Source organism: Halichoeres trimaculatus, unplaced genomic scaffold (genome assembly GCF_033239565.1).
Source record: "Halichoeres trimaculatus isolate MK-OKI-2021-1 unplaced genomic scaffold, fHalTri1.1 fHalTri1_scaffold_2, whole genome shotgun sequence".
Taxonomy (NCBI): Eukaryota; Metazoa; Chordata; class Actinopteri; order Labriformes; family Labridae; genus Halichoeres; species Halichoeres trimaculatus.
The window spans coordinates 7,185,299-7,206,218 of record NW_027437180.1 but is presented as its reverse complement, the minus strand read 5'-3'; the positions used below and the strand labels follow the sequence as shown (position 1 = coordinate 7,206,218).

General features: G+C 41.0%; 1 protein-coding gene across 2 annotated transcripts; it reads left to right on the top strand.

Moving 5' to 3' along the window:
- The first annotated feature begins 715 nt into the window (after positions 1-715).
- On the top strand, positions 716-20,157 carry scrn2 (secernin 2). 2 transcript variants are annotated; one of them, XM_074683396.1, is made up of 9 exons: positions 716-870; positions 1,535-1,697; positions 6,116-6,297; positions 6,648-6,847; positions 9,103-9,318; positions 10,318-10,483; positions 12,733-12,913; positions 17,270-17,426; positions 19,758-20,157. In XM_074683396.1, exons 2-8 carry the CDS (start codon positions 1,536-1,538, stop codon positions 17,420-17,422), a joined length of 1,260 nt encoding a protein of 419 aa, XP_074539497.1. In that variant the 5' UTR covers positions 716-870; position 1,535; the 3' UTR covers positions 17,423-17,426; positions 19,758-20,157. The 2 variants fall into 2 exon arrangements, with proteins under 2 accessions (XP_074539497.1, XP_074539488.1); XM_074683387.1 differs by lacking the exon at positions 716-870 and adding an exon at positions 914-1,294.
- Positions 20,158-20,920: the final 763 nt, after the last annotated feature.

The following is a 20,920-nucleotide window of genomic DNA, read 5'->3' as shown; positions in this document are numbered from 1 at the left end:
TTCATCCAGCGTTGCCAGTTGTACAAAATTTAAGTGTTGTTAAACAAATTATCACCCTGTAGCACCAAAACGCCACTTAACTTACTCAGCAGCTCAGTCCATGTCACATAGTTGTTAAACAGAGGATTGTGGGTCAGAGAGATAGACCTATAAAAATGTAAGAGTGAGTGTTGGACCACAGCCACTTAAATCCCACATTTCCTATACTGCAGCCCTGACATGCTGACATCATGTGGGCTGTTTATGAGAGTTTAGAAAAGCAACAAACGACCAAATATCCTACAGCTGCTTCCAGGCTGAGTCACACTCTGTCTGCTGGAGTGTGGAGTAAACTGGGTTTGATGCGTAAATGGGCGGAGTGGGACTGATGCTCCTTGTGAAAAAAAAAAAAAAAAAAAAAAAAAGTTTCCTTGTTTACATTGGTGAATACAAGATGAGACGTTTGTCCAGCTCATCATTTTGACTCACACAGACATGAAGTCATGAGTTTAAGTGAAGCTGATAATCAGTAACCATGATGGAACAAATAGTTTTCAAATAATTACAGTTTTATAGTCATGTGCGTATTTTTATACACAAAGGCTGTGGGGTGGAAGAAGAAAAAAAAAGGAGAAAAAAGTAGTTCTTTCTTTAAAATATATTGAAGCTGAATTCAGCTGAATTCATCGTGTACACAGGCTGATAAACAGACGGAGGGGAGGCAGTGGAGCTTTCCACAGGTGTGGACTGGACGGAGACGGTGAGCTGTGCTTGTGGCCAGACGAGACGAGACCTTTAAGTACATACCTTTGGATTTCTCGGTCACGTGACTCGGTTTCCACAACCTGCCTTCCTCCTGCCGGCTGCCCGCTCTCACCATTGCAAATAAAGGTAAATTAAAAAAAGATCTACAGCAGCGTTCACAGACTAGCTCTAGTTTATAGACCATTAGCACCGAAGTTGTCCCCTTCCCTCAGCCCCCACATGAGGCGGAATGACATGAAGCGACAGGCGCGTCGCTGCTCCGGAAAGACACCGGGCTGTGAGTGCGCTCAGCCAGGCCTCGGATCTGTTAGAAACACTGAAAACAAACCGAGATCCGCCGCTGGATACGGCTCACATCAGCGCATTTTTAGCCCCATCGTCGCCGAATAAGAACCGATTCTTGGCCGTTAATACGAGACGGAAGCGACAATAGAGCAACGTGGCGGTGGGATTTGTGAAGATTACAGTCAATAAAGTGCTGCCTTCCTAATCCCTGTGTGAAAGGGATGGGCAGTGCACCGGCTGGATCCGACTTTCTGCAAAGAGCTGGGTGGGGGAGCAGGAGCTGACTTTTCTCCTCACTCCACACATGCACATTTATTCCAGGAGGGTGTTGCCTCACTTGTAGCCCACTTGATTTTAACTGTCAAACTCTTGCGACTAGTTGAAATCACATTGTTTACATGCTGCAGTTATGTGGCTCAGGGCACATATTATTTCACACCTCGTCACTTTTAGTTCTCCTCACATTTCCACACCAGTTTAACTTGATGTGTTTGTTGTCTTGCAGGATGGCAGAGCCTCCCATGTCATGTGATTGTTTCGTGTCTCTGCCCCCTGGATCTCGCGATGACCATGTGATTTTTGGGAAGAATTCAGACCGTCCCCGGGATGAGGTGCAGGAGGTGGCCCACTTCCCTGCAGCATCTCACCCCCCGGGCTCCACGCTGGAGGTAAAGCAACCCTCAGACCTACCAGATCAAAATTTTAAGACCAGTTGGAAAAATTTTTACATTTTGCATTGTTGGATCTTGAAAAGGCTTTAAGTAGAGTTCCAAAATGCAAAAGAAGAAATGGAATAGATAAAAAGAGAAATAAATTAATTGTAAACAACAGTTAACCTGAAATAGGTTATTAATCTGCAGGTTAAAAAACAAACCAACAAACAAAAAAATCCTGCAAACCCCCTAAAATAGAAATTAAAGATTGAAAAAAGGACTCAATAATAAGATGCACTGTTCTTGTTGATCACTTCAAAAAAGTGCTTCGTCCTGCTTGATGCAAGTGTTTCCAGAAAGCTGTGTGAACGTTGCTCCAAGTGGTGAAGATGGAGGATTATTCTATGTCTGGACCTGATGTCCATTTCTGTAAACGTCCCTCTCCATCCATCCCCAAATGTTGTCAGAGTGACTTAGATCAGGGGAACATCAGGATGGTCCAAAGAGTGAGCTGATTCCTCTGGAAGAAGTCCTTTGTCAGGCGCCCATTGTGATCTGCAGCGTTGTCCTGTTGAAAAACCCAGACCAGGGCCCTCAGTCATGAAGGAGGCCCCCTGCAACATCTCCACAGAGCCAGCCGCCGTTTGATGCCCCTGACCAACCTGAAGCTCCATTGGTCCATTGAAGGAAAAAGACCCAGATCATGATGGCGCCCCCTCCACTGTGCCGCCGTGAAAACATCTCCAGTGAGATCTCCTCGTAATGTCAATAAGGTTGAAGCCATCAGGACGTCAAGGTTCAGTTTTTTCTCCTCAGAGAATCAAACTTTCTTCACCTTTCAGTGTCCCATGTTTGCTGCTCTCTGAAAACGTGTAAATGGGCAGTTTAGCGGTGTGGAAGGAGACTAATCGTTTAAAGACATGAATTGTTCATTCTCATGGATACCGTCTGGTGATTATTGGGCTGCAGTTGGTACCAGTAAGGCTCCTTAGTCTGGGTCAACAAGAAACCATGTCTTGATACACAGCCAGCTGGGGCCTCCAGTTCAGCACCAGTGAAATATTTTGGGGGTCCACCACTCAACTTATTTATCCCATAACCCTCAGGATCTTTGAAGAAGATGTTCTCTCACAGATGGCGTCTGATGGTTGTTGAGCTGCAGTCAGCACCATTAAAGGCCTTTGTTTGGGTTGAGGATTGTCCCGTGTCTTGACAGACAACCGTCAGATCCTCTGACTCAGGGAAGGGTACATTTTTTGGGGTCTACCACTTCACTTATTTGTTCCCTAACCCTCAGGATTTTTGAAGAAGTTGAAAATGTCTGTCATACTGCGTCCAACCTCAGCAGCTATGGCGTGTTGTGAGAGGCCTTACTGATGCAGCTCAACAATCAACCATGTTCAAAGAGAGAAAGCTTTCTAGCCTTTAAAATCAGGAGGTCATGACAAAGTGAATACCTAACCTTAAATGGTGTTGAATCCACATGTTTGCACATTTTGCTTTTAATAGCTGTGGTCCTAAACTTTTGATCAGCTGATGAACAGATTACTCCACTTTAATTGTTGTTTTTAAAAAATTGCTTTCGCCCATTTTTCTTTTTTTAAACTCTAATTAAAACCTTTTTAAGATCATCGGTGCTTTTCAACTGGTCTTAACATTTTGCTCAGGCAAATATATATAGAAATAAATGATGCTGCTGATAGAAACCCATGTGTAGCGTGGAAACATCAGGAAAAGTTCATGGAGGTGGAGACTCGTGCAACTGTGTAACCACGCTCCATGTAGAAATACTCAGAAAAGCTGGATAAATATTTACTTTCCTGTTGGTGTGTAAAGGTCCTTTCTACGGCTCAGTCAGGCTGATTTCATCAAATAATTATATATTGTTGGGACAGCTCAAACATTTATTTTCCAGAGTTACATTTGAAGAAGCTAAATATTGACTCAACCCATAGTCTTTAACCCTTTAGGCTTCAACAGAGTTTCTAGAAAGTTCTTACAGTGGCTGCGTGAAATTTCATAGACTGTGTTTTGGGTCACTTTGGGATTTGTAAAACTCACAAAAGTTTTGTTGTATTTTCAAATCAATAAATCGTTCCAGTTATAACCATAAAACGTCTTTGAAATGAAACTCGATATATTTTTAACTACTAAAGATGTTATGATCCAAAAACAGTTTTTATACACTGAGAAGAATTAGAAAGGCAATGTGCTGTAACTATCTGACCCCAGTCAATAAATGGTGAAGAAATAACCACCTGATAAAGCTGCTCCATATATAAAAGATCTTTTACTGACGTGATCTCCAGTGTTACAGGATTGTGTGGAGGCATTTTAGAATTTGTGGCTGAAAATACAGAAGCCTATCTCCATGTTTTGACACTTTTCACAGGAAACAACACTTGCTCCCCTCAAAACGCTGTACAAGCAAACTCTTAAGGTACTGGAAGAGAAACCAGAAAGTTTCCACTACTTTGATATTATTCAGTAGTACAGGTTGTCCATAAAGTCATTTCACATTTAAAAAAAATACAAAAGCAATTGAATAGAAAAATATGAGAGAAGATGATTGTTTGTTTTTTTAAACTGATTTAATACATCTCTATATGGGCAGTTTGGCACCATTGGTTACAGAGAGCCTATCAAGACAGAACTCAATTGCTTGACATGCTAACTGTAGCATAGCAGCATTGGTAGTGGAAACAGCAACAGTGATCTTTTGCTTTAGTTCAGTAATGTCTCGTATCTTTGTGCTATACTTTATATCTTTAACATAACCCTGTAGTTTTACTGAGTCTGTGTATCTGATTTTGTTTTAATAAACCATAAAACATATCATGTCTTTTCATAAAGAGTATTCATTTTTAGGGGTTCGTTTAACTGTAACTCTTTTAGCAATAGGAAACCTGAAATACACAAGTGTGAAATTATCAAAAACTTATAGGATAATATAGATAACTACTGAGTACAATTGCCTTGGTAATATATTTTTTAAATTGTAAAGAGACTTAATGAACACCCTTTATAAGCTTCTAACTTGTTATAAAGTTTTGCTTTTACAGTGTGTTTGGTTTATAAATAAATCACTACTTTGGCTTCTCACCAATTAGAGTGTTACTGTTACTGAGAAACAACCACCGTGAACTCTAATAGCAGAAAGCGCTGCAGCTTTGCTGAATTTAAGCCCAGGATAAAATCAAGGCTAGACTTGACTCAATCAAACGTTACCATGTTTAGGTACCTAAACACATCCTTGTGACTTTGAGGGAGAAAGAGTAGGTTTTTTTATGCTGGACATGAACACAGTATTGCAAGTTTATGTATTGAAGAATACATATGTTAAATTGAAAAACTGTATTATCAAACAATTAATAAGTATAACCACATAATCACACACAAAAGTAGGGAAAATTGTTAAGTGGTTGAGTAAAGATACTTATTGCCAGGTAACAGGCACTGGTACCATATTGTTTCAAATGTGAAAGGTACCCATCCCAATTCATTACACCCAAACACCTGTTATATAAACTTTGTTTTCTAATGCTGTAATGATTGGATGTTTTATTAAAGATTTCATGGCATGTCGCCACCAAAATATCAAGGTTCAAAGTTTCTCTTTATTCCCAGGGAGGGCAACTTGTGTTTCAGTCAGTGACGACAGGTAAAACAGTAGAACAAATTACACCACAACACTGAAACATGTTAAAAAGTAACAACATAAAAACAGTGGTGTTATGTAACATCATTAGGCTAGCCAGGTGCTAATGGGTCAAAAGAGTTCATCTGCCCATCCTCCTGCTTTTTGGCGGCGTGAATCTGCAGCCTGAGGGAGGCCGGTGAAACTCTCCTAAGAGAGGATGGTACAGGTCAGCCATGATGAACTGGGCTTTGCTGAGGGTCCTGGCTCAATGAAGACTTGACATACCAAGCAGCGATGTGCCCACAACCCTGCTGCTTAACTTTAAAATAGCCTGAAGTCTCTTTTTTATTTTTCAAACTTGCTGATCTATGCCAGCAAAACATTGAAAAAGTCAAAAGAGATTTAATAAAACGGGAATGAAACATCTGCATTCAAGTTGTGTCCACATTAAAACCACTGAACTTACAAAGTACATTCTCTGATGCACCTTTTTGCAAACATGATCAAACTGATGTTCCGACATAAGTTTATTAGCAATAAAGTGCTTGATAAAACTCAAAATCCATGGAAAGCTTTCTTTTGTGGAGGTAATGACGGGAAAAGAGTTTTATCGAATGCCACTGTTTTTGTACTGTCAGTTCTGTCGATGTCTTGGTGGCAGCTGATCATACCCTGGAGACTCTGGAGATCCTTGCAGTTCTTTCTTCCACCATATGAGTCACCCACATAACCACGTTCATTGTCTTGTGACTTTAACATGAACTGTCTCTTGCCCTCTCATTTTTGTCGGCAGTGCACATACATCCAGATTCCTCAGGTGGAGCAGACACACGCTGTTGTCCTCAGTAAGCCTGCCTGGATGTGGGGCGCAGAAATGGGAGCCAACGATCAGGGGGTCTGTATCGGGAATGAGGCTGTCTGGACCAGAGAGCCCGTTGTCCCTGGAGACGCTCTTCTGGGCATGGACCTCGTCCGGTGAGGAACTTGAAGTGTTCAATCTCTTTTCCTCAATAAAAAAAAACTCTGCATGGATTGAGCAGCTTACCTGATTCAGCAACAATTAATCCCCAGAGCTGATGTGAGAACTTCTGTCTTTGTTAATAGGATCAGTTCACATATTGTTTATTCAGTATTAGTACCAGCTTGATGCTCTCAGGCTTTGATCTGAAGGGTGTGTAGACTATCAGAGGCAGACTGTGACGGGTACATTGTGAAGTACAACTGAAGTGAATAACTAACTAAAGACTAATTCCACCGTCACTCTGGAGGATTATGTTTTACAAAGATTTATAACTGCATGGCTGATGTCTGTGTATGATCACCAGACTGGGGCTGGAGAGAGGTGACAGTGCCTGGGCGGCGCTGTCTGTGATCACCAGCCTGCTGGAGCAGCACGGTCAGGGGGGGCAGTGCAGGGAGGATCCCGAGCCCTTCAGCTACCACAACACCTTCCTCCTGGTGGACCGCCAGGAGGCCTGGGTCCTGGAAACTGCTGGAAAACTGTGGGTGGCACAGAGGGTCACAGGTGAGGATGTAGATCAAATAAGGGGGCAGACTATTAGAGCAGTATTTTTATAATCAAAGCCTTCAGGCTCCTCAGATCTCCCTCACAGAACAACCCTCAGCAGTGTTCACTGATCTGAGGCCAGTCCTTCTGTCTTGGATTTTCTCATGAGATTTTAAAACCAGCTTTCTGACTTCATTAAGTCTGAATCATCTTATGTTGACTATCACCTGAATCTGCAGATAGATTTGTTCAACAAAAGCTAAATTTTCCAGGATTTCTCTTTTTTATTAAATCTGGTAGACAATTTAAAAGCAGTAGCACTACTGCACATCATCACAGATATAACCAACCTGAATCAGCTGTCTCCAATAAATTGCATGTTTTGCAAACTGCTCTTGGAGCTACAAGGAACCAGATTCACATCCAAAATATTCTTGCAGAGATTTTAATACAATGGAGTTTGTATCAGATATTTACCGTTCAAAAGTTTGGGGTCACCCAGACAACTTTGTGTTTTCCATGAAAATGCACACTTTTATAATTTTATATATAATACATGATTTGTAAAATGTATAGAAAATAGAGTCAACACATTGACAAGGTTAGAAATAATGATTCATGGATTGATGATAATTTGTTGAGGTAATCTGGAGAAATTTCACCCCTCACTTCAAGAAGCTCCTCCCACAAGTTGGATTGGCTGGATGGGCACGTCTTATGTACCATATTGTCAAGCTTTTTGGGGATTTTTTCAAAATAAAGACTGCACTATTTAATTTTTTTTCCCACAGCACATTAGAGCATGGTTAAGCATAATGTTGCTCAAACTCTGCAGGCTGCTGTACTTTTTACAACTTTTCTAACATTTGTCTTCGGTTTACGCTTTGTGCCACACTGGCTGAGTGAAAGCGAAGGGCAAAATGAAGCCGACATCACGCGCTGAGCGACATTTTCCTTAATCAATCTTAGAGAGCAAATGAAAGAAAACCACAGCAGGGTGTTCAAATATTGAGGTAGCATGACTCCTATTGGCCCTTTGATGTGGTGAAGCTAATTTACAAAGCAAAGAAAACTCATTCACATCTCTTTGTTCATGGAGACGTGTTATCCCCTTCATGAAATCCTGAAACTGTGATGATTGATGTTGGTTGATGAGTGCAGCTGGATCAACCCGTCAGCTTAAGATAAAACATGCGCAGCTCGAAATGTGTTCAGAGTAGTGCTGTCAGGCGATTAAAATAATTAATCTAATTAATTACAGGATTTATAATTAATTAATTAATCTAATTAATCACATTTTAATCTCATATCTGCTTAAGGTCCCAAAATAAAGAATTTGAATTTCAGGACATTAAAATTACATTAAAAGACATTTAAAAAACATTTAAAAATAAGGTGGGAATATATACAACACATTTTTAGGTACCCTGAGGCATAAGGAACAAATGAAAAAAGTTTTATGGTTCTATCTTTGCAAACTCTACACAGTCCTGCACCTAAGATAAGCTGATTTGATTTATAGGACGGTTTTTGCTTCTGTCACATTTTTACTCGATGTGGACTCAATTTTCACTGCAATATGAACTTCTATACTTCTATGAGGTCAGGAGAACCAGGGCTAAAGGCTAAAAACTGTGAGGAACTATGTACAAAACACTTAATTCAAGTCTTGGATCAAAGAAAAGTGAAGTATTCTCAGTTTAACTGTTGCTCATTGGTGCAGAGCAGCCCCAAGCTGAAACATGACACCAGGAAGATGGAAGGAAATTTTCAAAGAATTCTTAAGATTTAAATACAGAACATATATCAATCATCCAGGGCTTGTTTAATGCAGTAAAGAGTGTAGAATTATCTGTTTTTACAGAATTGAGCTAGAGCAAACGGTTGATTTTCTGTAGGTTTTCAAAAAGGACGTGTGAATAAACAAGATGTGGACCCACTCTCGTTTCCCCACGGTCTAAAGCATGTTGCTGACATCAGGTGTGATACATTCAGGGACCGTCGGAAATTTGAAAATCTGATGAGAACACCACTTTTCCAAGTAGGACTAACGGTTTGTAAATGCCAGACATTTGAAAATAAGTGTGTCTTTGAACGCCCCGTGGGTTTTGGATCCAGATTAATCTGGGTTATTTTTTATAACGCGTTAATTAACAGTGTAATTAATTAATCTAATTAATGCATTAAAATGACAGCCCTAGTTCAGATACAGCAGAGGTAACTGTTAAAGACTCCATATGCTGACCATCAACACAAACCCTGTCTCTTTACAGAGGGTGTGAAGAACATCTCCAACCAGCTAACCATCAGCACCGAAGTCTCTGCAGAGCACCCGGAGCTGCGGAGCGTGGCCAAGGAGGAGGGCTGGTGGGACGGGGAGGGAGAGTTCAACTTCTCTCAGGTGTTCAGCCCGGAGAATCCACCTGCCAGGATGGAGCTGGCCAAACAGCGCTACAAAGGAGGAACAGAGCTGCTCCAGCAACATGACGGTGAGGGGGACTGGATCTGAGACTATTCCTCCTTTGCTCAGAAAAAGTTCAAACAGAACTATTCCATGAGATACTGTAAATATTTTGCAATCTAAGTAAACCCTATTACTTTCCAGAGTCAGGCGCCAAACGCTGGTACAACATTGTCTCCTTTGGCAAACAAAAAAAGGCAAATAGCCGCTCAGACCACAAAGAATGAGCAATGTCTTTTTGTTGTTTCATCAGTTGGTGCAACATGTCGAGATTAGTTAACTTAAGTTTGGATAAATTCAAAGGCTTTCTCTGTCTCATTTGCAATAGCCCTGTTCTTGCTGGTCTAACCAATATGAAACTGGGCATATCTGAAAATTCTGTGGATAGTATATGTCAAAAACATAGCCTGCATAGAGTAAACAGCGTGGCTCTGCCATTTATCAGTGTACAGTTTTGAAGCCAAAATTCCCCCGTCACAGGCGCAGACATTGGTAACAGTTTGCAGCCAGGGTCTGGGCAGTAGAGACAATGAGGGATTCTGGGAGAATCTGAGTGGAGCCGGGTGACAAAAATAACATTTTTTTTTTCTTTTGAGAGTCTAATCACTTCTTGACTTTACCTCTCGACATATTTCACAATCCCCGAAAAAAATACACAAGAACGGCAGCTGTCAATCATTGTTAAACATGACGTAAAACCTTGTTTTTACCTCTAATAACTAATGAAAACAAAACTTTTCAGAAAAAAGAGAACTTAAATACAAGGCAGCCAAATGATATTTTCAAATCACCATAACAATCGGAAGTGAGAAACATTTCTACGAGGTGTATTGATTTTTTAAAGTTTGACCACAGCCCGTCTGGAATGACTGGAGAGCCAGATTTTTTGACCTATACTGCAGCCAGCCACTAGGGGGGGCAGTTTTTGTGACGACCTCACTTTGAGCAAGATGACGTCCATTTTTTTTCAGTCTGTGGTCAGAATGGACATTTTAACCCTTTCCTTTCCTCTGTTTCCGGTTTTTAGGCTCAGTCACAGCAGAGGTGATGATTTCCATCCTGAGAGACAAGCCCAGCGGGATCTGCATGGATTCTGGAGGTTTCTGCACCACAGGCAGCATGGTGTCCGTCCTGCCCAGAGACACTAACCTGCCATGTGTCCACTTCTTCACTGCCACCCCAGACCCCTCCAGGTTTGTGCCTAACTAAACTTTCCTCTAGATTAGAAATAATCTGTGACTCTGCTTTAAAGAATAAAAACTTGAGGGTTTAGAATTGATTGTTTATATCTCGTGTGTGTGGTGACATGGGAAGCTATCACTTTTGAAAACTTCCTATCATTTTGAAAAACTCCATGTTTCTTTCTTTCCTATTCTGAAATAACACCAAGACTTTTAGTGCTTGTAGTTATTAAAATAACTGTATCAGGAGAGATCTTTTACTCTGTTTAAAGAGGCTGTGAGGAGTTTGAAAGGGATCTCGAAAAAGTCTCCCTTCTAGATATATGCTTGATCGTAATCCACACTTTAAAATGAAATTGTTAGTGCCAATGTAGGTTATTTGGAAATGCTACTTTGTAGCGTCTTTATAGCTTCCTGATCTGGTTGAGCAGGACTGGGTTGATTTACATCACATCTAAGTCTCTATGACAACACCATGCTGGCTGGCGAAGTTTAGAAGTGAGAAGAGAGATCTGTGTTTTTCTCTGCTGAAAACGATTTCTGTGATTAATTTTGTAGCGATGGTGGACACTGGAGCCTAGCTGTCAGACAGAAAAAGGACAGAAGAACAGAAGAAAGATAAACAGGAGAGTGATATAGCCTGAGCTTAATGTTAACACAGGAGCTAAACTGTTTGTTATAATGTTCATTCCAACCCACAGTCAGCAGTTATTCTGCAGTGGTCTGTTCAAACTTGAGAGTCTATCAATAAAATGAAGAGTGAGGTTACGTTAGCTCTGCTTGCTAGATGACTGGCAGGACATTACCAGGATCTACTAACGTTACACATTAAGGCCATGTCTCACAGGAAGTCAGAGCTACGTATGGAAGGCTTCTAAAATACTGTGCAAATTGACAGTTAGCTTGTTGACACGTTAGCCTACAGATACATCGTAGCACCGGGCTGCTATTAGCGCTACATTTAGCCAGCTACTGACGTATGGTACAAACTCACGATTGCTTGTTGTCACGCTTCAAACAACAGCGCTACATAACTGTACTGATAAAGACGTAACCTCTTTTCGTTGTATTTGGTAAAAAGTTGTCTTGAACAAGAAAATTTGTTCCAAAACAAACACACGCCTGGTTTATAGTCACATCTTTATGAGAGTGTGTGTTAGACTACAGGCCGGAAGGTGGCGAGGCAGTCCAATCAAAACAGATCCTCCTCATAGCATCTTTAAGGAGCAGATTACACAGTCCTATCAAAAAAACATTCAGTAAAGACTCTTCAAGTACTTACTTGTGTTTCAACCTTTAAGACCTTAGACATTTCCCCAAAAGCAGCAGAAATATAATTTTATTAAAACTGCTTTTAGCAAAATGTTTTGAGGTTTTTTTGAAGAACATGACATAGAAACTTGTCTGATCTCTAACATGTTGTGCTGGAGAAGAAACTTACAATAGTAATATTTTTTTTTTACCTTTGTTACATTAAAGACAACAATGTCTGAATTAGCAGCACTGAAAGTGCAAGAAAAAAGAGGCAGACACACTTATTGATTAAAATAATGCCTTTTTTTATTTTAAACCGTGATTTTGTTCTACATTTGAACAAAACTAGACCACAGACTGTAAATCACAGACGCAGCTCCTGTGAGGTCATCTTTTAGTTTCTGAAGCAGAGTTTTGAAACCAGCAGTCAGAGTTGACTCACCATGAAGCTAAAAGGTGGAGCTGAAGCAAGCTTTGAGCCTCATCCCTAAAAGTTTCAGAGATCCAAACTGTGCCAAACTCATCATCTTTATAACTTCCAATCCACTTTAAAAATAAAACCAACTCAGCCCTACAACAATATGTGCAAAAAAAAAGCAAAATAAGCTTCTCAGAACCTGGCTGTAAACATCTTTATTTATTCATTAAAGATCAGCTTTCCTCAATTAGTGTGTCAGCGGGGAGTTCTGAGTCTCTGGAGCCACCTTCAAGTATTTATCTGAGGAAGTGCAGTTTCCAAATCTACAATATAAGCGCCGGGATCAGGACTAGAGGTTGTCATTGAGACTAAACACACAGAAGCACCACTTGGCAGCTAGAATGAAAATGACGTAGACTCTTGTAATTTGATTTGATTTTTATTGCCATCCAAACTTTTCAAACCTCAAAACATCTTATCTTACTCATCTTAAGTTTTCTTTCATCTTCGTCTTCACTTTGGGTTGGTGGGAGTTTCTGAGTCTGGCTTTCTCTCTGTCCTCTTCCTCTCCCCACCTTCACCCTGGTAGGTCTGTTTTCAAGCCTTTTGTCTTCTCGGACTGTGCCACCCCAGTGCTGAGGGTGGTTTCTCCACAGTTTGGACCAGATGATCCTGCCAGGAAGCAGCCTCGCTTTCAGAGCCAAGTGGACCGTAGACATGACCTGTACAAAGCCCACCAGATGGCGCTCAACACCATGGAAACCAAACCGGTGGGTGCTGATAGAGAAGATCACTGAGCTCCCTGGTGAGCCTGGGAGTCATCCTTACTTTATTTATACGTCCAGTTAGGCCCCGCTTTCACCGTCAGATGAACTCAGTCAGTTGTTGTTGAGCAGCACAGAAAAGTGACACTCCCAGTGCCGGGCTAGACGTGGTATGAGTGTAGACTAAACAATAACACACCACAACTACACATTCAAAGAGCAGGGCTTCAATCACTGCGCAACAGAACAACATCATAAGAAGAGCAGGGAGGTATCGGTTCTTTAAAGTAACAACTCATCACCCTGAATAATCTTTGATTGCTGTTAAGAGTAAAGAGAACATATTCTTTGAACTAATGTTGAGTCTGAATCATGGAAACTTTTTTCCTTTTGGTTAAAATCAACAAACACAGACTATCAGGAAATGAACAGACTCAAAGACAAACAGTAAAAGGAGGCTTTGCTAAAGTTCAGCTGCAGCCGGTGATGCAGAGAGTAGAAGCCACATATTTATTATTTTATTTATTATATTAGCAGGGTTTACACCTGTCATCAAGCACACCTAGCTTTAAAGATGGTCTTTCCACCAGTTTTTTACTCTTCTTTATTCAAAATTTGCTCTGAGAGCTCTCAAAAGATTAATCTGAAGCTGTGTTTACACCAAGCAGTTCAGTTCGAATTAGCTTGCATTTTGGGGCGTTTCCACCGACTAATCCTCGGACAGATCCTTAAATAACCAAGAACGAACATTTCCACTTTTTGGGACCCTTCCATTGGGGTCCCAAACTGATCAGACTAAACCGATCAGATCTCAGGAGGTGGAGCTAGAAACGCTGCAGACTGTTGATTGGTTGAAAGAATTATCACTTACCATGCGTTGGCAGCTGTTTTTCTCCTAGCCACACACAGTCTTTTCTAAAATAAAACTTAATTGTGCTTTGTAAAGGCGGTACACACTGCAGGATAATCGGGTTGTTTTTTGTCCCAATCTCCCCCTTATGGTCAAAGCTGACAAAGGCCTGATTGTCTGATGACATCATGTGTGATTTTCCTGTGGTGTGGGGTGTGTTAAGAGTGATTTCTTCTGGTCGGAGCCGCTCAGAAGGCCTCCGATTCTGAGATCGTAGATACTTGTTGAATATTTGCGACTCAAAATCCTGTAGTGTGTGGGGCCCTTCAAGAGGAGTTGAGCAGGTACAGCGTGTAATGTCACGTGTACCGGAGCAAAGCCAATCAAGACGCGAGCTGACTCAGCTGACTGACCGACGAGGAAGTTAGAAATCTATCTGTAATACTTAAACGACCCTACTCACCTCCAACTCGCCTTGTTATTCATAAAGCCCATATCCCCGCCGTCTCCACAACCTTTTCCATAAGCCTTTTTCTTTTGTGTGTTTTTTCAAAATTCTAGAGTCTGAAAACAAACATCTTTGCTTTTTCCTGTTTGTCCATCATGTTTGTTTACACCAAAGTCACGTTGTACTACGATCTGGAATTTTGAGCGTGAAGAAGCTGAAGCTCTGCTGAAGAATCTGTTAGCGTGTGGTGTCCTCGGAGTGCAGACCACACACTGTAAGATCAGGAGAGAGAAATCTTGTGCGATCTGTCCTTTGTTATCATCAAGTGTGTGCTCTCTAAATGTGTGAAGGTTTGGAGAATCCTGTAATGTGTACCAGACTTTACAAAGAGCCACATGGAAATCACAAAGAAGGCGATTTTCAGGATGTCTTCCATCGTTGCTCTTTGTTTACTTTTTCCACATTGTCAGATTTATTAGCAAGGTGTACTGTGTCATACTGCTATGGTCTCATGCTATTATGTAACTGATGCAGCTACCGGAATCCGGCTTACACGCTGCCTACCACGACGGGGCATGGCTGGCTGTGGAAACAGGATCAAGCTTAAACCAATCCAACTCGTACCAAACTGTACTGATCCAAACCAGACTGCTTGTATTCTTTCTCAGATCAAGACTGTCTGTCCTACTTACACATCCTGTAGGGAAGGAGACTGAACAGGACAGAAGATGTGGATAACAAACTGTTAAGTCAGGGCAGCTGTGGGTAGTGCTCTAATAAATGTGTTAAGTGCTGTATAATCAAACAGATTTCTGAGGAATCTTGCAGTGGAGAGAGATAATCTCTACACTAAGAGATCCAAGATTGCAATCCTAAGCGACAGAATGAAACTGAGATCATCTACTCCTCCTGTTTCATCCTCTATATATACTGGGACCCTTTAGGACTACTCGAGGAAACCCAAGGTGGGTGGGTGGTATGGCTGGGGCTCCAAATGCCAGGGTCCGGCCTAAAGGGGGAAGCCCACTCAGGTGAGGAAGAGTGAGTTCATGCACATCTTGGCACTGGGAATAAGATGTCACTGCATGGGCCTTGCATTGATGTGTGTCTTTAAGAAATACTTAAAGGTAGGGTCTGCAGGAGTTTTTATTCCTTATTAATAAACACAGTATTCAAACTGGGCTCCTCCTCCTTGGATCAGTGCCAGCAGCAGCGCACACCCACAGCTTCCTACTAAAGTTACGTGAACACATTCACTTGCCTGGCAACCACCTGCAGCATCTCGTTTCTATGTGGGAGAGACTTGAGAGCCGTGCACCTGACTTGGCATGCTAGCACAAGCTAAATCGCGGGTATTTGACACGTACCTGCTCAGTGATAAGCCAACTTGTGTTGCTCTTCATCCTGTGCTGCTCTCTAAATACCCGAAAGTGAGTGAAAGTCGAGCATATTGTTTAGACAAAAGCTTTATCAGTTTGGCTTTCCATTTCGTTTATGTAGTCTTTTTCTTTCTTGGTGCTGCATCCACTATTGTAGCTGCTCAGGATACCTTCCTTTCAGGATCATCATCGCACAAAGTCATTTGTGACTGGCCGATGTAGCCACACCTAATTTCTTCTTAGAAACATCCCGATACAACCTTAACATCAACATACAGGCAGAAGACAGGGTTGAGGCAGGGGTTGAGGCAGACACAGACACTGACACACATGTATAGAGGCCCAGAAGTGACAATCAAGGGGAGTTATTCCTTTAAACGTTGACATTTTATGTTTTTAGGAAAATCCTGCAGACTCTACCCTTAAGCAAACAGCCCTGTGATGGTCAGTCTTGTGGACTTTTTGTAGCGTAAACTGCGTGGCTCCACCTCTTCCCATTGTACTGTTTTGAAGCCAAGATACACCCGTCTGAGGCGCTGCCATTTTGCAGCCAGAGACTGCCCTGTAGAGAGTCTGTGTGGAGCTGGGTAACAAACAAAGTCTAATTTCTTTGAAAGTCGTGAAAAAAAGGAGGTTTGAACACAACGCGGACCAATAATATCTTCATACCACCTCAGCATATGGATGGAAGAAACATTTCTACGTGGTGAATTTAGTTTTTAAAGTTTGACTTGTAGTGCAGCCAGTCATCAGGGGGAGACAGAGTTTTTGTGTCAGCGTCGCTTTGAGTGGAGCGAGATGTCGCCCATTTATTTTTACAGTCTATGGTCAGTCCCTGTACAAATGGAATAAATTACTGAAGGTAGAGATGGTCTCAATACGACGGAGAACCAAGGTAGTCAAAATGTTATTCTTGACCAATTGGCTTCTAAAACTATTCACAATATAAAATGCCAAGCTAAGCTGGAACTGAGTCAGTTATGTATTCCCTAAGTTTGTTTGAGATAACTACAGATAGGTGGGAGAACATACCAGCACTCCACTCTGTTGTTCACCCCTTGGGACTCTGTAAAAACACATTTTTTATATTAACAATTCTTTTCTTAACGAGGTAAAAAAACCTCCTTGAGATTAAAATTTCTTCTACAAGAGTGACCTGGGCCAGACGGCAGCATACAGTCCTTTACAGACAGTATGTTTACAACACACACTCATTTTGCACTCAGTCTGCAAACTGGCAGTTCAGTTTGTTGGCGTTCTCATTCAAAGTCCCAGTTGTATTTTTTTTGTATCTTTTATTCCCTTTTTGAACAAAGCAGCTGCAAGATTGTTTCTTTTTCCTAACTGGAAAATCGGTATGAATGTATCCGGTGTGATTGAAACCCAGTGTTTACCTCCTGTTTTTCTTAGAATCAGAGTATGTTGAATCCCAGATTAGGCTGCAGAGGAAATGGAGGTTTGTGACTGCAGGTGTGCAACTACTGTCATTAAATGGGAACCGCCCCCTCAAACACCTGGAGAAATCATCGAGGACTTTGAAAAAATCAAAATGTGAATGAAACACACAGGGCCACCAAGTTTACATCAAGTTCCACCGCTTACGCAGGTTTTAAAACCAAATACGGAAGCACAGTTTGACTCAGGTGTTGTATTGATGTCCCTCTGTTTGTCTCTGTCTCTTTCAGGAGGAGGGTCTAGCCACCTTCGAGATTCTGATGGACCTGGAGTCGCAGTGTCTGAGCGAGATTTCAGCCATGCTGAACGGAGAGATACCAGGAGAGGACCTGGGGGACTTATTTTTTGACTGTGTGGATGCAGAGATTAAGTTCTACCAGTGAGCAGGTGGGAGGCTTCAGCCGCTTACTTTGCTGTTTGTTTGTGAATGTATTTCTGTTGTAAAAGAATAGAGGGATTAGAAAGTCACACCCTACAGAAGTGAATTTAGACAGTAAATCAACACATCTGATAAATTTGTAGGCTGATTTTATTGAGCTGAGTTAAAGCCATGATGTGATATCTTTTGGAATCTCAAAACTAGGGAGTACGCCCATGAACTCCTGAAGAAACTGTTTATTTAAAGGCACTGTAAGGAGTTGTTATACTGTGTTGGTTCTGGTGACCTCTTTGGGTGAAACTTGTTATTTTTCTGGGGAGAACTACTGCTAATACAACTTAGAACTAATACTGAATTCTATGTTTTTGCAGGATGCTGAGTGATGAGGAAAAAATTCTTTGATTTAGCAACATGAAGTTGAAATTTGTTTTGTAACAATGACAAAGCCTTTGGCAAACATACTGTTTTAATGTAAACACATGTCACGAGCATGACAATGAATGCTAAATAATGTACATAGGCACAAGATTTAACTCTTTAGTCCTCAGTGTGTACCCACCGAAAGCGTCGGGAATTTTTCGTGCGTTGATATTACATACAAAGTCAATTTAAAACCGCGAATTGATGCTGCGTTGGGGCGAGCATAGAGCGGCGTCAAGCGTTCAAGCTGTGAGTGGCGAGTGTTTCCAGCGAATAACGCTCACTGCTCACTGCTCAACGCTCAACGCTTGAGTTGAAATAATTGAACTTTTCGAAGAGCAAGCATCTTGACGCGCCGGGACAGCCTATCAGCGTGGAGATCGTCACCGATGGACAGGTGCTCCGTAGCTGGAATGGAGCGCCTGTAGTTGGTATCCAGGCGGGAGATCCTGGCACCAACCCTGGATAGCAGGTCTTCAAACTGGGCAACAGTCAGCATGAAGTACCGCTTGAACCGGCAAGAAACGGTGGAACTCACCGAGCTCACACCGTCTCTGTAGGGTAGCATGCATCCAGTACCGACGTAGCTCGCAGCTGACTTCTTGACAGCAGGTACAGAGCAGCGATGGCGGTGATCGGAGCCATGTTCGAAATGATGATAGTGGACTTTTCATGCAACGAAGCCGCGGCGAGCGGTGAGCGTTTTTTGTATATTTGTACCAGCGTCAAAACTCGAGCGTCTAGCGAGGCGCAATTTCACTTGACACGTGAATACATTCGCTCTCAACGCTTTCGGTGGGTACGCAACGTAAGAGTTCACACACAGTTAGAAACACGAAATCTTTGCCAATTTTCTCTTTTACAGAGCCAAGACCTTGTTGTCGAGTTTGTCCATCTAGAATATTTTAACAGGGAGCATGTCTTTTTTTTTTTCTTATCCCGCTCCATTCCAGCTTTAGGACAAACATTATGTCAAGACAAAATTATTACAAGAAAAAAAACGTAATTCTGCTTGCTAATTTAGAATACTTAATTTTGAAAGGTTTAAGTTTATAAAAATGACCACTCTTTGCGCTTTAATGTGATTTCTACACATAAACCATAAAGTGACATCACTAAAATTTAACAGCTGGTCGAAAACTCATTGAACACCTCTAAGATGTGGGATTTTATCAACCACTTCATGATATTTATGAACTAGTTGAGTTGCCCCCCTGCTGGTTGTTAGAAAGAATGCAAGTTTAAAGTATTTTTTGGGAGCTTCATATTCTTAAAAAAACATTGTACTGTATTTAGCATAGGGTAACCCTGCATAACTTAAAAACATACATCATGATATCATATCTGCATCATACCCAGAAGATTAAAGAGTTTCTTTATGTCACTTGTATTTTCTGGCTTTCCTCCTTTTTTTCCAAGGATAGGACAGCCAATGGTAAGATTTTCATTCAGGTTTTCTGGAGACTCTAGCCTCTGCATAGAGGCCTGCAACTTAACGGCTTGGCTAAACCAACCCCTTAAAAAGATTTTTTTTTTTTTTTTGCATGTTGTAAAAGAAGGATGGTGTGTGGACACAGCATGCCTCAAATCAGAGTGTGGGACCAGTCAGAGCAGTCACCAGGAGTTTATCTGCTCAAATATCTAAAGACCCTGCCATCATTTTTGAACAGTCAGGTGTTGTTTTTGGCATTAGGTTGGAAGTCTTAAAGCAAACACGAGATAGATTCAGCATTTAGATAAAGAGGTCCAATCCACTATGAGAACTTGAATGTTTTTTGAACAACAAGTTTATATTTTCTGTTATTAAGTTTGTTCCATTCATTCTGAGCAGATACACACACATCCCCTGTGAGGAAGTTAAAGTGACTGAGTTCCCAGCACGTCAAATAAGATCATAACACAACTGTCTTCTCTTACAGCGCCCTCAGGTGGAGATCTCCAGTGCTTGCACAGTTGCAGAGCAGAGGACCCGGGACTGATATAAACTGTGTTCTTCGTCTGATGGGCCTCCGCCTCGCTCACACAACACCCATCTCTGACACCATCCCATCATTAACACAGACCAAATGTCTAACCTGCACATGTGATTGGAGCATATATCTCATCTGTATCACCAAGGGAGCATTGACAGCACCTCAGTAGTAACTATAACGATGTAGATAAACACGAGTCTGTGTAGAGAGAGTGGCACAAATACTCAGAGTACGGCGTTTCTATAACATGTTGTTGTTCCAGAGGAGTGAGTGGTCATTGATGGCCGCCTGTAGGAAAAGAGCTAATAAAGAATAAGTCTAGTCTTTCCGGAGTGGCCCGTGTGTTTTTTTGGAATGATTTTTTTTTACCGTCTTTGAGGATTTTCACAATATATCTCTTCAATTCAAAAGCTATTTTTATGTATGGATATATGGAAAGATTTTACATGGAAATTCATGCCTCAATCTGAACAAACCATACATAGAAAAAAAATTATATTTGATGTCTTGTAGCACATTTTAATTTTATTTCAGAGCTTGTTTCTTGTGTTTTGATTTCAGCCCATGAACAGTTTGCCTGTGATCATTCATTTCCACTTGGCTACATGACCATTTCTTATGAAAGCAAAAAAAAAAAAGAGAATAAAAGGGTTAAACCACAAAAGAAAATAACCCAACACAGAGTTAACACTTCCCACTTGTTACATTTTTTCTCTATAAATAGTTACACAGCATTTGGGGAAAATACAAAAAACAAACAAACAAACAAAACAAAACAAACAAAACAAAACAAAACAAAAAACAGATGTAGCACTTAGATAGATTTTGACAGAAGATTTTGATGTAAATAGAAATAAAAATCTTTTTTTTAATGTGTTGAATAAGCAAATTAGGAATATCACAGGAAGTCTCCTGGAATCATTTAATGATAAAATTTTTTTGTTGCCATTTGATATTTGCAAAAAAATGAAATAAAGCCATTTCACTCAATATCAAAACCATATTATAATGCTCTGCACAGATGTTTTATTACAAAGGAAAATGAAATTCTTTAAATCTAAGACTAGGGGATGCAGTCCCATGATCTAACCAATGGATTGTATGGCCTA

Bases quoted from the DNA above. Each gene is read 5' to 3' on its own strand.
- scrn2 (XM_074683387.1), top strand. From the start codon at position 1,251: ATGGGCAGTGCACCGGCTGGATCCGACTTTCTGCAAAGAGCTGG. The intron at 1,295-1,534 runs GTGGGGGAGCAG...GTTGTCTTGCAG, and splicing joins GACTTTCTGCAAAGAGCTGG to GATGGCAGAGCCTCCCATGT. The intron at 9,319-10,317 runs GTGAGGGGGACT...TCCGGTTTTTAG, and splicing joins GCTGCTCCAGCAACATGACG to GCTCAGTCACAGCAGAGGTG.